Source organism: Mustelus asterias, unplaced genomic scaffold, assembly GCF_964213995.1.
Source record: "Mustelus asterias unplaced genomic scaffold, sMusAst1.hap1.1 HAP1_SCAFFOLD_1509, whole genome shotgun sequence".
Classification (NCBI taxonomy): domain Eukaryota; kingdom Metazoa; phylum Chordata; class Chondrichthyes; order Carcharhiniformes; family Triakidae; genus Mustelus; species Mustelus asterias.
This window is the reverse complement of record NW_027591454.1, coordinates 66,980-84,200: the sequence shown is the minus strand read 5'-3', so window position 1 is coordinate 84,200 and position 17,221 is coordinate 66,980. Positions and strand designations below refer to the sequence as shown.

Sequence of the window (17,221 nt, the reverse complement as noted above, 5' to 3'; positions counted from 1 at the left end):
TAACGGTACCACATTTGCTATCCTCCAATCCTCAGGGACCTCACCTGTGTCCAGTGAACAAAAAGATTTCCGTCAGAGGCCCAGCAATTACATCTCTCGTCTCCCTGAGCAGTCGAGGATAGATGCCATCCGGCCCTGGGGATTTGTCAGTTTTAATGTTACCTAAAAAACCCAACACTTCCTCCCTTGAAATGGAGATTCTCTCTCACAGGTCAACACCTCCCTCTGAGACACTCCCAGTCAACAAGTCCCTCTCCTTTGTGAATACCGATGCAAAGTATTCATTTAGGATCTCCCCTATTCCCTTGGGTTCTAAGCATAATTCCCCTCCTTTGTCCCTGAGAGGTCCGACTTTTTCCCTGACAACTCTTTTGTTCCTAACAGATGAATAAAATGCCTTAGGATTCTCCTTAATCCTGTCTGCCAAGAACATTTCGTGACCTCTTTTTGCCCTTCTAACTCCCCGTTTGAGATCTTTCCTACTCTGTATTCCTCCAGAGCTCCATCTGTTTTCAGTTGCCTGGACCTAACGTACGCCTCTCTTTTCTTTGTCATCAGATCCTCAATTTCCCTGGTTATCCACGGCTCTCGAATCCTACCTTTCCTATCCTTCCTTTTTACAGGCATATGCCTGTCCTGCAGCTTTATCAACTGCTCCTTGAAAGACTCCCACATACCAGACGTGGACTTACCCCCGAACAGCCTCTCCCAATCAACCCCCACCAATTCCTGCCTAATCCGGCTATAGTTAGCCTTCCCCCAATTTAGCACCCTGCCCGTAGGACAGCACTCATCCTTGTCCATTACTATCCTAAAGTTAACAGAGTTGTGGTCACTATTTGCCACATGTTCCCCTACCGAAACTTTGACGACCTGACCGGGCTCATTTCCCAGAACTAGGTCCAGTATTGCCCCCTCTCTAGTCGGGCTATCTACATACTGTTCCAAAGAACCTTCCAGTACGCATTTTACAAATTCCTCCCCGTCCAGACCCCCACTTTCCAGTCTGTGCCAGGGAAATTGAAGTCTCCCATTACAACAACCCTATTTTTCCTGCATATATCCAGAATCTCCTGACATATCCGTTGCTCCACTTCCCGTGGGCTGTTGGGTGGTCTGTAGTACACCCCCAGCATAGTGACTGCACCCTTCCTGTTTCTGAGTTCCACCCACAGCGACTCAGTACATGACCCCTCTAAGTTGTCCACCCTCTGCACCGCGGTAATATGCTCCTTAACTAATACCGCTACTCCCCCACCTTTTTTAGCCCCTCCTCTGTCTCGCCTAAAACACTTATACCCCGGAATATTCAGCTGCCAGTCCTGTCCTTCTTTTAACCATGTCTTAGTCACCGCAACCACATCCAAATTCCGCGTAAGCATCAAGGCCCTAAGTTCGTCTGTTTTACCCGTTACGCTCCTCGCATTGAAGCAGATGCACTCCAGACCTCCAGGCCCAGTCAGGTCCTCCTCTTCTTAGCTAGCCTTGCCCTGGCCCCCAGCTCGACGCCAGCCTCAGTACTTACTGACCTACTGTTTTGATCCCCACCCCCCTGCCACGCTAGTTTAAACCCTGCCGAAACACTCTCGCAAAACTCCCAGCCAGGATATTTGCTCCCTTCCAGTTAAGGTGGAACCCCATCCTTCCCGTACAGGTGCCATCCTCTCATGAAGACTTCCCAATGATCTATGAATTTGAAACCCTCCCTCTTGCACCAGTCCTTTAGCCACGCGTTCAATTCATAGAAAGGAATCATAGAAACCCTACAGTACAGAGAGAGGCCATTCGGCCCATCGAGTCTGCACCGACCACAATCCCACCCAGGCCCTACCCCCATATCCCTACATATTTACCCACTAATCCCTCTAAGCTACGCATCCCAGGACAATAAGGGGCAATTTTTAGCATGGCCAATCAACCTAACCCGCACATCTTTGGACTGTGGGAGGAAACCGGAGCACCCGGAGGAAACCCACGCAGACACGAGGAGAATGTGCAAACTCCGCACAGACAGTGACCCGAGCCGGGAATCGAACCCAGGTCCCTGGAGCTGTGAAGCAGCAGTGCTAACCACTGTGCTACCGTGCCGCCCCTGTAGAATCTCCCTGTTCCTGGCCTCACCTCGCACTAGGAGCAGTCCAGAGATTGCTACCCTCGTGTGTGTTGCAGTGTGTTGACCTGTTCCCAGTCACTTGCAGTGTTATTGGGGCCAGTTATTCCCGGGTGTGGGGGGGGGGGAATCAGATCCTCTCCCCCACCCAATGGTCAGATGAGACCCTGGGACTGGGTAGCACTCCCCGAGCAATGCTGAGTGCATCACGAGCCGCTCCAACAACTGGCTGGAAACGTTGTCCAGCTCAGAATGTGGCTCATTTGTCGGTACTCGGGGTAACACCAGCTTCAGAAGCAGAGGGCCCGCTGCAAACAAAAGAAACGTGCCCAAGACATGCACATTTTCCAGTCAATTCAGAAACCGATAGTTCCCCGCTGCTCCCTCTACGGTAACGCCGCACTCACTCAGAGCTCACTTGCCCCGCGGCCGGCGCCCTTTCCCGTGCAGTATAGATTGTGCTGAAAGATTTCAACATGGTAAACTTGCAGCACCCAAAAGAATGAGTGTGTTGGAGAGTTTCCCCCCTCCCCCCCCCCCTCTACCCTCCAGGAACCATTCACACTCCACAGATATCTCCCTGAGAGAGAGAGAGGGGACTGAGAGACACCAGTCAGTGTACAGATATCTCCCTGAGAGAGAGAGAGGGGACTGAGAGACACCAGTCAGTGTACAGATATCTCCCTGAGGGGACTGAGAGACACCAGTCAGTGTACAGATATCTCCCTTAGAGAGAGAGAGGGGACTGAGAGACACCAGTCAGTGTACAGATATCTCCCTGAGAGAGAGAGAGGGGACTGAGAGACACCAGTCAGTGTACAGATATCTCCCTGAGAGAGAGAGGGGACTGAGAGACACCAGTCAGTGTACAGATATCTCCCTGAGAGAGAGAGGGGGGACTGAGAGACACTAATCAGTGTACAGATATCTCCCTGAGAGAGAGGGGACTGAGAGACACCAGTCAGTGTACAGATATCTCCCTGAGAGAGAGAGGGGACTGAGAGACACCAGTCAGTGTTCAGATATCTCCCTGAGAGAGAGGGGGGGGACTGAGAGACACCAGTCAGTGTACAGATATCTCCCTGAGAGAGAGGACTGAGAGACACCAGTCAGTGTACAGATGTCTCCCTGAGAGAGAGGGGACTGAGAGACACCAGTCAGTGTACAGATATCTCCCTGAGAGAGAGAGAGGGGACTGAGAGACACCAGTCAGTGTACAGATATCTCCCTGAGAGAGGGATGGGACTGAGAGACACCAGTCAGTGTACAGATATCTCCCTGAGAGAGAGAGAGGACTGAGAGACACCAGTCAGTGTACAGATATCTCCCTCAGAGAGAGAGAGGGTACTGAGAGACACCAGTCAGTGTACAGATATCTCCCTGAGAGAGAGGACTGAGAGAGTGTACAGATATCTCCCTGAGAGAGAGAGGACTGAGAGACACCAGTCAGTGTACAGATATCTCCCTGAGAGAGAGAGAGAGGACTGAGAGACACCAGTCAGTGTACAGATATCTCCCTGAGAGAGAGAGGGGACTGAGAGACACCAGTCAGTGTACAGATATCTCCCTGAGAGAGGGGACTGAGAGACACCAGTCAGGGTACAGATATCTCCCTGAGAGGGGGGGGAAAAGAGGAGAGACTTGGAACGAGGTGTGGAGGGAAAGCTTAGCACCAACAGACCCCCCTCCCCCCCCCCGTCGAGTCACCCCGCGACGCCCCCGTACCCCGCGCCACTTCACAATGACTGCAGACGCTGGTTTAAGAACAGGTTTGTCAACTATTAATTTTATTGGGGTTTTTTTTTTGTGTCGTGAGTGTGTGCGTCTGTGTGTCGGGAGGGGGAGGGAAGGGGAGGGTGTTAAGAGTAGCGGGTCTTGGGGGTTTGGGGGGAATGTAGGAGGAAGACAGAAGGTGTTGCGGATGCTTCCAAAATGTCCCGACGTGATGTGAGGGGGGGGGGGGGGGGGGGGGGGGTGTGTGTGTGTGGGAGTGGCCTCCCTCCCCCAAGACGGGCGCGCCCACCTCTCATGCACACACACACACACACACGCACGCCCCCTCCCCCCCCTACCGCACCCCCATCTCCTCGACGACAAGTTCGATCCGCCCCTGGCGATTCTCGTCCAGAAGCCGCCTCCGATCCCGGATGGCCAGCGGTCGTCTCAAGAATGCTCGAAGTCGCGATGGCGGTACATGGCGGATTGCTTTTTCTAAAAAAACACGGCGTTTGGGTCGGAGCGGGGTGGGGGAGAGGGGAGGGGAGGGGGCGGAGATAATAATGATAAAAACGCGAGAGAGAAAACAGAAATGGTGGAAAATAATACAAGGATTTGTTCTTCAAAGTCTCGAGGGGAGCCTACGGACAAAGCAGGGAATCGTCGTCCAATCCGAGGGGGAATAAGGTGGCATTCGTTACCGGAGAGAAAAGACGACCGTGCCTAAGGAGACCTGGAACACAGAAAGAGAGAGAGAGAGAAACGGAGGTGGCATCAGTAAAAGTTTATTTATTAGTGTCGCAATATTAACACTGCAATGAAGTTACTGTGAAAATCCCCACACTCCGGCTCCTGTTCGGGTAACACTGAGGGAGAATTTAGCACGGCCCAATGCGCCCTAACCGGCACGGTCTTTCGGACTGTGGGAGGAAACCGGAGCACCCGGAGGAAACCCACGCAGACACGGGGAGAAGGTGCAGACTCCACACACAGACAAGTGACCCGAGATCGGGAATCGAACCCGGGTCCCTGGCGCTCTGAGGCAGCTGTGCTGACCCGCTGTGCCGCCCAACTGTCAAGTGTTTGGGATCCATTGGGGATTGAGTACAGTGGGAGCGAACGGGAAGGGGATTGGGATTGTGTACAGTGGGAGTGAACGGGAAGGGGATTGGGATTGTGTACAGTGGGAGTGAACGGGAAGGGGATTGGGATTGTGTACAGTGGGAGTGAACGGGAAGGGGATTGGGATTGTGTACAGTGGGAGTGAACGGGAAGGGATTTGGGATTGGGATTGTGTACAATGGGAGTGAACGGGAAGGGGATTGGGATTGTGTACAGTGGGAGTGAACGGGAAGGAGTTTGGGATTGTGTACAGTGGGAGTGAACGGGAAGGGGATTGGGATTGTGTACAGTGGGAGTGAACGGGAAGGGGATTGGGATTGTGTACAGTGGGAGTGAACGGGAAGGGGATTGGGATTGTGTACAGTGGGAGTGAACGGGAAGGGGATTGGGATTGTGTACAGTGGGAGTGAACGGGAAGGGATTTGGGATTGGGATTGTGTACAATGGGAGTGAACGGGAAGGGGATTGGGATTGTGTACAGTGGGAGTGAACGGGAAGGAGTTTGGGATTGTGTACAGTGGGAGTGAACGGGAAGGGGATTGGGATTGTGTACAGTGGGAGTGAACGGGAAGGGGATTGGGATTGTGTACAGTGGGAGTGAACGGGAAGGAGTTTGGGATTGTGTACAGAGGGAGTGAACGGGAAGGGGATTGGGATTGTGTACAGTGGGAGCGAACGGGAAGGGGATTGGGATTGTGTACAGTGGGAGTGAACGGGAAGGGGATTGGGATTGTGTACAGTGGGAGTGAACGGGAAGGGGATTCGGTCCATTGGGATTGTGTACAGTGGGAGTGAACGGGAAGGAGTTTGGGATTGTGTACAGTGGGAGTGAACGGGAAGGGGATTGTGATTGTGTAGAGTGGGAGTGAACGGGAAGGGGATTGGGATTGTGTACAGTGGGAGTGAACGGGAAGGAGTTTGGGATTGTGTACAGTGGGAGTGAACGGGAAGGGGATTGGGATTGTGTACAGTGGGAGTGAACGGGAAGGGGATTCGGTCCATTGGGATTGTGTACAGTGGGAGTGAACGGGAAGGGGTTTGGGATTGTGGACAGTGGGAGTGAACGGGAAGGGGATTGGGATTGTGTACAGTGGGAGTGAACGGGAAGGGGATTGGGATTGTGTACAGTGGGAGTGAACGGGAAGGGGATTGGGATTGTGTACAGTGGGAGTGAACGGGAAGGGGATTGGGATTGTGTACAGTGGGAGTGAATGGGAAGGGATTGGGATTGTGTACAGTGGGAGTGAACGGGAAGGGGTTTGGGATTGTGCACAGTGGGAGTGAACGGGAAGGGGATTGGGATTGTGTACAGTGGGAGTGAATGGGAAGGGATTGGGATTGTGTACAGTGGGAGTGAACGGGAAGGGGTTTGGGATTGTGCACAGTGGGAGTGAACGGGAAGGGGATTCGGTCCATTGGGATTGTGTACAGTGGGAGTGAACGGGAAGGGGATTCGGTCCATTGGGATTGTGTACAGTGGGAGTGAACGGGAAGGGGTTTGGGATTGTGGACAGTGGGGGTGAACGGGAAGGGGTTTGGGATTGTGTACAGTGGGAGTGAACGGGAAGGGGATTGGGATTGTGTACAGTGGGAGTGAACGGGAAGGGGTTTGGGATTGTGTACAGTGGGGGTGAACGGGAAGGGGTTTGGGATTGTGGACAGTGGGAGTGAACGGGAAGGGGATTGGGATTGTGTACAGTGGGAGTGAACGGGAAGGGGATTGGGATTGTGTACAGTGGGGGTGAACGGGAAGGGGTTTGGGATTGTGTACAGTGGGAGTGAACGGGAAGGGGATTGGGATTGTGTACAGTGGGAGTGAACGGGAAGGGGATTGGGATTGTGTACAGTGGGGGTGAACGGGAAGGGGTTTGGGATTGTGTACAGTGGGAGTGAACGGGAAGGGGATTGGGATTGTGTACAGTGGGAGTGAACGGGAAGGGGATTGGGATTGTGTACAGTGGGAGTGAACGGGAAGGAGTTTGGGATTGTGTTCAGTGGGAGTTAAGGGGAAGGGGATTGGGATTGTGTACAGTGGGAGTGAACGGGAAGGGGATTCGGTCCATTGGGATTGTGTACAGTGGGAGTGAACGGGAAGGGGTTTGGGATTGTGGACAGTGGGGGTGAACGGGAAGGGGTTTGGGATTGTGTTCAGTGGGAGTTAACGGGAAGGGGATTGGGATTGTGTACAGTGGGAGTGAACGGGAAGGAGTTTGGGATTGTGTACAGTGGGAGTGAACGGGAAGGAGTTTGGGATTGTGTACAGTGGGAGTGAACGGGAAGGGGATTGGGATTGTGTACAGTGGGAGTGAACGGGAAGGAGTTTGGGATTGTGTACAGTGGGAGTGAACGGGAAGGGGATTGGGATTGTGTACAGTGGGAGTGAACGGGAAGGGATTTGGGATTGGGATTGTGTACAGTGGGAGTGAAAGGGAAGGGATTTGGGATTGGGATTGTGTACAGTGGGAGTGAACGGGAAGGGGATTGGGATTGTGTACAGTGGGAGTGAACGGGAAGGAGTTTGGGATTGTGTACAGTGGGAGTGAACGGGAAGGGGATTGGGATTGTGTACAGTGGGAGTGAACGGGAAGGAGTTTGGGATTGTGTACAGTGGGAGTGAACGGGAAGGGGATTGGGATTGTGTACAGTGGGAGTGAACGGGAAGGAGATTGGGATTGTGTACAGTGGGAGTGAACGGGAAGGGGTTTGGGATTGTGTACAGTGGGAGTGAACGGGAAGGGGATTGGGATTGTGTACAGTGGGAGTGAACGGGAAGGAGATTGGGATTGTGTACAGTGGGAGTGAACGGGAAGGGGATTGGGATTGTGTACAGTGGGAGTGAACGGGAAGGGGATTGGGATTGTGTACAGTGGGAGTGAACGGGAAGGAGATTGGGATTGTGTACAGTGGGAGTGAACGGGAAGGGGATTGGGATTGTGTACAGTGGGAGTGAACGGGAAGGGGATTGGGATTGTGTACAGTGGGAGTGAACGAGAAGGGGATTGGGATTGTGTACAGTGGGAGTGAACGGGAAGGGGATTGGTATTGTGTACAGTGGGAGTGAACGGGAAGGGGTTGGGATTGTGCAGAGTGGGTGCGAACGGGAAGGAGATGGGATTACTCAATCCGGCGTTGAAGTTGATTCTTTCCCGTACCTGCGGTATCTCCGCCGCTCCCGGGGACTGGGCGAGTTGTGGCGTCTCTTCCTGACCGGTGATTCGCTGTCTGAGTGCCGCCTTCGGTGATCTCTCTCTCTGTACCCGTGGGACGGGGAAAGAGCTGAGTTAGCCAGACTGTCGTACACGCTTCGAGCACCAACAAAATCTCTCCCGATGCATCGGAGCTGGGTTTACACCAAGAGCAGCCCAAACTCCCACCACTAATCAGCCCACAAGGCATCGCATCTAATCCCACTCCGCCCGTACCCTCCCCAAATCCCAACCAAACTGCAGCATTGCTGCAAGACAGGAGGGATCAGGGCATCACTGTGGGAGTGAACGGGAAGGGGATTGGGATTGTGTACAGTGGGAGTGAACAGGAAGGGGATTGGGATTGTGTACAGTGGGAGTGAACGGGAAGGGAATTGGGATTGTGTACAGTGGGAGTGAACGGGAAGGGGATTGGGATTGTGTACAGTGGGAGTGAACGGGAAGGGAATTGGGATTATGTACAGTGGGAGTGAACGGGAAGGGGATTGGGATTGTGCACAGTGGGAGCGAACGGGAAGGGGATTGGGATTGTGTACAGTGGGAGTGAACGGGAAGGGGATTGGGATTGTGTACAGTGAGAGTGAAGGGGAAGGGGATTGGGATTGTGTACAGTGGGAGTGAACGGGAAGGGGATTGGGATTGTGTACAGTGAGAGTGAAGGGGAAGGGGATTGGGATTGTGTACAGTGGGAGTGAACGGGAAGGGGATTGGGATTGTGTACAGTGGGAGTGAACGGGAAGGGAATTGGGATTATGTACAGTGGGAGTGAACGGGAAGGGGATTGGGATTGTGCACAGTGGGAGCGAACGGGAAGGGGATTGGGATTGTGTACAGTGGGAGTGAACGGGAAGGGTATTGGGATTGTGTACAGTGGGAGTGAACGGGAAGGGGATTGGGATTGTGTACAGTGGGAGTGAACGGGAAGGGGATTGGGATTGTGTACAGTGGGAGTGAACGGGAAGGGGATTGGGATTGTGTACAGTGGGAGGGAAGGGGAAGGGGATTGGGATTGTGTACAGTGGGAGTGAACGGGAAGAGGATTGGGATAGTGTACAGTGGGAGTGAACGGGAAGGGGTTTGGGATTGTGTACAGTGGGAGTGAACGGGAAGGGGATTGGGATTGTGGAGAATACTTACCGTCTGCCATACGAGTCCCTGGACTGTCGCGAACGCCTCCGCTCCACTGGTGAGTAACTCAGTGACCGGGAATCCCGTAATGAATCTATCGGCTTTCGTGGACTCCGTGTCCTCCTGTTGACAGCGTGGGAAGAGAGTAAGATATACCATCACATATACCGGACTCTTAAACCGCCATCCCTCACCAACCCCTGTATCTGGGGAGGTCTCTCTAACCATCTCTCTCTCTCTCACACACACTCCTGTATCTGGGGAGGTCTCTCTCACCCTCTCTCTCTCTCTCTCACACACACTCCTGTATCTGGGGAGGTCTCTCGAACCCTCTCTCTCTCTCACACACACTCCTGTATCTGGGGAGGTCTCTCTAACCCTCTCACTCTCTCACACACACACTCCTGTATCTGGGGAGGTCTCTCTAACCCTCTCTCTCACACACACACTCCTGTATCTGGGGAGGTCTCTCTAACTCTCTCTCTCTCTCACACACACATTCCTGTATCTGGGGAGATCTCTCTAACCCTCTCTCTCTCTCACACACACACACTCCTGTATCTGGGGAGGTCTCTCTAACCCTCTCTCTCACACACACTCCTGTATCTGGGGAGGTCTCTCTAACCCTCTCTCTCTCACACACACACTCCTGTATCTGGGGAGGTCTCTCTAACTCTCTCTCTCTCTCACACACACACTCCTGTATCTGGGGAGGTCTCTCTAACCCTCTCTCTCTCACACACTCCTGTATCTGGGGAGGTCTCTCTAACCCTCTCTCTCACACACACACTCCTGTATCTGGGGAGGTCTCTCTAACCCTCTCTCTCTCTCACACACACACTCCTGTATCTGGGGAGGTCTCTCTAACCCTCTCTCTCTCCCTCTCACACACTCCTGTATCTGGGGAGGTCTCTCTAACCCTCTCTCTCTCTCTCACACACACTCCTGTATCTGGGGAGGTCTCTCTAACCCTCTCTCTCTCACACACACACACTCCTGTATCTGGGGAGGTCTCTCTAACCCTCTCTCTCTCACACACACACTCCTGTATCTGGGGAGGTCTCTCTAACCCTCTCTCTCTCACACACACACTCCTGTATCTGGGGAGGTCTCTCTAACCCTCTCTCTCTCTCTCTCACACACACTCCTGTATCTGGGGGGGTCTCTCTAACCCTCTCTCTCTCTCTCTCACACACACTCCTGTATCTGGGGAGGTCTCTCTAACCCTCTCTCTCTCCCACACACACTCCTGTATCTGGGGAGGTCTCTCTAACCCTCTCTCTCTCACACACTCCTGTATCTGGGGAGGTCTCTCTAACCCTCTCTCTCTCACACACACTCCTGTATCTGGGGAGGTCTCTCTAACCCTCTCTCTCACACACACACTCCTGTATCTGGGGAGGTCTCTCTAACCCTCTCTCTCACACACACACTCCTGTATCTGGGGAGGTCTCTCTAACCCTCTCTCTCACACACACACTCCTGTCTCTGGGGAGGTCTGTCTAACCCTCTCTCGCTCTCTCACACAGCCCTGTATCTGGGGAGGTCTCTCTAACCCTCTCTCTCTCTCACACACTCCTGTATCTGGGGAGGTCTCTCTAACCCTCTCTCTCTCACACACACTCCTGTATCTGGGGAGGTCTCTCTAACCCTCTCTCTCTCTCACACACACACACACACTCCTGTATCTGGGGAGGTCTCTCTAACCCTCTCTCTCTCACACACACTCCTGTATCTGGGGAGGTCTCTCTAACCCTCTCTCTCACACACACACTCCTGTATCTGGGGAGGTCTCTCTAACCCTCTCTCTCACACACACACTCCTGTATCTGGGGAGGTCTCTCTAACCCTCTCTCTCACACACACAGTCATGTCTCTGGGGAGGTCTCTCTAACCCTCTCTCTCTCTCTCACACAGCCCTGTGTCTGGGGAGGTCTCTCTAACCCTCTCTCTCTCTCACACACTCCTGTATCTGGGGAGGTCTCTCTCACCCTCTCTCTCTCACACACACTCCTGTATCTGGGGAGGTCTCTCTAACCCTCTCTCTCACACACACACACACTCCTGTATCTGGGGAGGTCTCTCTAACCCTCTCTCTCTCTCACACACACACTCCTGTATATGGGGAGGTCTCTCTAACGCTCTCTCTCTCTCTCACACACACACCTGTATCTGGGGAGGTCTCTCTAACCCTCTCTCTCTCACACACACACTCCTGTATCTGGGGGGTCTCTCTAACCCTCTCTCTCTCACACACACTCCTGTATCTGGGGAGGTCTCTCTAACCCTCTCTCTCTCACACACACACTCCTGTATCTGGGGAGGTCTCTCTAACCCTCTCTCTCACACACACACTCCTGTATCTGGGGAGGTCTCTCTAACTCTCTCTCTCTCTCACACACACATTCCTGTATCTGGGGAGATCTCTCTAACCCTCTCTCTCTCTCACACACACACACTCCTGTATCTGGGGAGGTCTCTCTAACCCTCTCTCTCACACACACTCCTGTATCTGGGGAGGTCTCTCTAACCCTCTCTCTCTCACACACACACTCCTGTATCTGGGGAGGTCTCTCTAACCCTCTCTCTCTCTCACACACACACTCCTGTATCTGGGGAGGTCTCTCTAACCCTCTCTCTCTCACACACTCCTGTATCTGGGGAGGTCTCTCTAACCCTCTCTCTCTCTCTCACACACACTCCTGTATCTGGGGAGGTCTCTCTAACCCTCTCTCTCTCCCTCACACACTCCTGTATCTGGGGAGGTCTCTCTAACCCTCTCTCTCTCTCTCACACACACTCCTGTATCTGGGGAGGTCTCTCTAACCCTCTCTCTCTCACACACACACTCCTGTATCTGGGGAGGTCTCTCTAACCCTCTCTCTCTCTCACACACACTCCTGTATCTGGGGAGGTCTCTCTAACCCTCTCTCTCTCTCTCTCTCTCTCACACACACTCCTGTATCTGGGGGGGTCTCTCTAACCCTCTCTCTCTCTCACACACACTCCTGTATCTGGGGAGGTCTCTCTAACCCTCTCTCTCTCCCACACACACTCCTGTATCTGGGGAGGTCTCTCTAACCCTCTCTCTCTCACACACTCCTGTATCTGGGGAGGTCTCTCTAACCCTCTCTCTCTCACACACACTCCTGTATCTGGGGAGGTCTCTCTAACCCTCTCTCTCACACACACACTCCTGTATCTGGGGAGGTCTCTCTAACCCTCTCTCTCTCACACTGACACACTCCTGTATCTGGGGAGGTCTCTCTAACCCTCTCTCTCACACACACACTCCTGTATCTGGGGAGGTCTCTCTAACCCTCTCTCTCACACACACACTCCTGTATCTGGGGAGGTCTCTCTAACCCTCTCTCTCACACACACACTCCTGTATCTGGGGAGGTCTCTCTAACCCTCTCTCTCTCACACACACTCCTGTATCTGGGGAGGTCTCTCTATCCCTCTCTCCCTCTCTCTCACACACACTCCTGTCTCTGGGGAGGTCTCTCTAACCCTCTCTCTCTCTCTCACACAGCCCTGTATCTGGGGAGGTCTCTCTAACCCTCTCTCTCTCACACACACACTCCTGTATCTGGGGAGGTCTCTCTAACCCTCTCTCTCTCTCACACACACTCCTGTATCTGGGGAGGTCTCTCTAATCCTCTCTCTCTCTCTCTCACACACACTCCTGTATCTGGGGGGGTCTCTCTAACCCTCTCTCTCTCTCACACACACTCCTGTATCTGGGGAGGTCTCTCTAACCCTCTCTCTCTCCCACACACACTCCTGTATCTGGGGAGGTCTCTCTAACCCTCTCTCTCTCACACACTCCTGTATCTGGGGAGGTCTCTCTAACCCTCTCTCTCTCACACACACTCCTGTATCTGGGGAGGTCTCTCTAACCCTCTCTCTCACACACACACTCCTGTATCTGGGGAGGTCTCTCTAACCCTCTCTCTCTCACACTGACACACTCCTGTATCTGGGGAGGTCTCTCTAACCCCCTCTCTCACACACACACTCCTGTATCTGGGGAGGTCTCTCTAACCCTCTCTCTCACACACACACTCCTGTATCTGGGGAGGTCTCTCTAACCCTCTCTCTCACACACACACTCCTGTATCTGGGGAGGTCTCTCTAACCCTCTCTCTCTCACACACACTCCTGTATCTGGGGAGGTCTCTCTATCCCTCTCTCCCTCTCTCTCACACACACTCCTGTCTCTGGGGAGGTCTCTCTAACCCTCTCTCTCTCTCACACACTCCTGTATCTGGGGAGGTCTCTCTAACCCTCTCTCTCTCACACACACTCCTGTATCTGGGGAGGTCTCTCTAACGCTCTCTCTCTCTCACACACACACTCCTGTATCTGGGGAGGTCTCTCTAACCCTCTCTCTCTCTCACACACACACACTCCTGTATCTGGGGAGGTCTCTCTAACCCTCTCTCTCACACACACACACACACTCCTGTATCTGGGGAGGTCTCTCTAACCCTCTCTCTCTCTCACACACACAGACTCCTGTATCTGGGGAGGTCTCTCTATCCCTCTCTCCCTCTCTCTCACACACACTCCTGTCTCTGGGGAGGTCTCTCTAACCCTCTCTCTCTCTCTCACACAGCCCTGTATCTGGGGAGGTCTCTCTAACCCCCTCTCTCTCACACACACACTCCTGTATCTGGGGAGGTCTCTCTAACCCTCTCTCTCTCTCACACACACTCCTGTATCTGGGGAGGTCTCTCTAATCCTCTCTCTCTCTCTCTCTCTCACACACACTCCTGTATCTGGGGGGGTCTCTCTAACCCTCTCTCTCTCTCACACACACTCCTGTATCTGGGGAGGTCTCTCTAACCCTCTCTCTCTCCCACACACACTCCTGTATCTGGGGAGGTCTCTCTAACCCTCTCTCTCTCACACACTCCTGTATCTGGGGAGGTCTCTCTAACCCTCTCTCTCTCACACACACTCCTGTATCTGGGGAGGTCTCTCTAACCCTCTCTCTCACACACACACTCCTGTATCTGGGGAGGTCTCTCTAACCCTCTCTCTCTCACACTGACACACTCCTGTATCTGGGGAGGTCTCTCTAACCCTCTCTCTCACACACACACTCCTGTATCTGGGGAGGTCTCTCTAACCCTCTCTCTCACACACACACTCCTGTATCTGGGGAGGTCTCTCTAACCCTCTCTCTCACACACACACTCCTGTATCTGGGGAGGTCTCTCTAACCCTCTCTCTCTCACACACACTCCTGTATCTGGGGAGGTCTCTCTATCCCTCTCTCCCTCTCTCTCACACACACTCCTGTCTCTGGGGAGGTCTCTCTAACCCTCTCTCTCTCTCACACACTCCTGTATCTGGGGAGGTCTCTCTAACCCTCTCTCTCTCACACACACTCCTGTATCTGGGGAGGTCTCTCTAACGCTCTCTCTCTCTCACACACACACTCCTGTATCTGGGGAGGTCTCTCTAACCCTCTCTCTCTCTCACACACACACACTCCTGTATCTGGGGAGGTCTCTCTAACCCTCTCTCTCACACACACACACACTCCTGTATCTGGGGAGGTCTCTCTAACCCTCTCTCTCTCTCACACACACAGACTCCTGTATCTGGGGAGGTCTCTCTAACCCTCTCTCTCTCACACACACTCATGTATCTGGGGAGGTCTCTCTAACCCTCTCTCTCTCACACACACACACTCCTGTATCTGGGGAGGTCTCTCTAACCCTCTCTCTCACACACACACACACTCCTGTATCTGGGGAGGTCTCTCTAACCCTCTCCCTCTCACACACACACACTCCTGTATCTGGGGAGGTCTCTCTAACCCTCTCTCACACACTCCTGTATCTGGGGTGGTCTCTCTAACCCTCTCTCTCTCTCTCTCTCTCACACACACTCCTGTATCTGGGGAGGTCTCTCTCTCTCACACACACACTCTTGTATCTGGGGAGGTCTCTCTCACCCTCTCTCTCTCAAACACACACACTCCTGTATCTGGGGAGGTCTCTCTAACCCGCTCTCTCTCTCACACACACTCCTGTATCTGGGGAGGTCTCTCTAACCCTCTCTCTCTCACACACACACTCCTGTATCTGGGGAGGTCTCTCTCACCCCCTCTCTCACACACACACTCCTGTATCTGGGGAGGTCTCTCTAACCCTCTCTCTCTCTCACACACACACTCCTGTATCTGGGGAGGTCTCTCTCACCCTCTCTCTCTCAAACACACACTCCTGTATCTGGGGAGGTCTCTCTAACCCTCTCTCTCACACACACACACTCCTGTATCTGGGGAGGTCTCTCTAACCCTCTCTCTCTCAAACACACACTCCTGTAGATGGGGAGGTCTCTCTAACCCCCTCTCTCTCTCACACACTCCTGTATCTGGGGAGGTCTCTCTAACCCCCCCTCTCTCTCACACACTCCTGTATCTGGGGAGGTCTCTCTAACCCCCTCTCTCTCTCACTCACTCCTGTATCTGGGGAGGTCTCTCTAACCCTCTCTCTCTCACACACACACTCCTGTATCTGGGGCGGGGGGTCTCTCTAACCCTCTCTCTCTCACACACTCCTGTATCTGGGGAGGTCTCTCTAACCCCCTCTCTCTCTCACACACTCCTGTATCTGGGGAGGTCTCTCTAACCCTCTCTCTCTCACACACACACTCCTGTATCTGGGGCGGGGGGTCTCTCTAACCCTCTCTCTCTCACACACACTCCTGTATCTGGGGAGGTCTCTCTAACCCTCTCTCTCTCACACACACACTCCTGTATCTGGGGCGGGGGGTCTCTCTAACCCTCTCTCTCACACACACACTCCTGTATCTGGGGAGGTCTCTCTAACCCTCTCTCTCTCAAACACACACTCCTGTATCTGGGGAGGTCTCTCTAACCCTCTCTCTCACACACACACACTCCTGTATCTGGGGAGGTCTCTCTAACCCTCTCTCTCTCAAACACACACTCCTGTAGATGGGGAGGTCTCTCTAACCCCCTCTCTCTCTCACACACTCCTGTATCTGGGGAGGTCTCTCTAACCCCCCCTCTCTCTCACACACTCCTGTATCTGGGGAGGTCTCTCTAACCCCCTCTCTCTCTCACTCACTCCTGTATCTGGGGAGGTCTCTCTAACCCTCTCTCTCTCACACTGACACACTCCTGTATCTGGGGAGGTCTCTCTAACCCTCTCTCTCTCACACACACACTCCTGTATCTGGGGCGGGGGGTCTCTCTAACCCTCTCTCTCTCACACACACTCCTGTATCTGGGGAGGTCTCTCTAATCCCCTCTCTCTCTCACTCACTCCTGTATCTGGGGAGGTCTCTCTAACTCTCTCTCACACACACACACTCCTGTATCCGGGGAGGTCTCTCTAACCCCCTCTCTCTCTCACTCACTCCTGTATCTGGGGAGGTCTCTCTAACCCTCTCTCTCTCACACACACGCTCTTGTATCTGGGGAGGTCTCTCTAACCCTCTCTCTCTCACACACACACATGTACCTGGGGAGGTCTCTCTAACCCTCCCTCTCACACACACACTCCTGTATCTGGGGAGGTCTCTCTAACTCTCTCTCTCTCTCACACACACACTCCTGTATCTGGGGAGGTCTCTCTAACCCTCTCTCTCTCACACACACTCCTGTATCTGGGGAGGTCTCTCTCACTCTCTCTCTCTCTCACACACACACTCCTGTATCTGGGGAGGTCTCTCTAACCCTCTCTCTCTCTCTCACACACTCCTGTATCTGGGGAGGTCTCTCTAACCCTCTCTCTCACACACACACACTCCTGTATCTGGGGAGGTCTCTCTAACCCTCTCTCTCTCTCTCACACTCCTGTATCTGGGGAGGTCTCTCTAACCCTCTCTCTCTCTCTCACACACACTCCTGTATCTGGGGAGGTCTCTCTTACCCTCTCTCTCTCTCTCTCAC

The 17,221-nt window shown here is 53.5% G+C and overlaps 1 protein-coding gene across 5 annotated transcripts in view; it reads right to left on the bottom strand.

The window, feature by feature from the left end:
- Nucleotides 1–3,880: 3,880 nt before the first annotated feature.
- Nucleotides 3,881–17,221, bottom strand: part of srrm2 (serine/arginine repetitive matrix 2) — a 66,543-nt gene continuing 53,202 nt past the window's right edge. For all 5 annotated transcript variants that reach the window (XM_078206454.1, XM_078206457.1, XM_078206459.1 and 2 more), the window contains 3 exons: nt 9,292–9,405; nt 8,101–8,199; nt 3,881–4,559 (listed from right to left, as the gene is read on the bottom strand). In XM_078206454.1, coding sequence (XP_078062580.1) covers nt 4,550–4,559; nt 8,101–8,199; nt 9,292–9,405 — 223 coding nt within the window. In that variant the 3' untranslated portion in view covers nt 3,881–4,549. The remainder of the gene's footprint in view (nt 4,560–8,100; nt 8,200–9,291; nt 9,406–17,221) is intronic.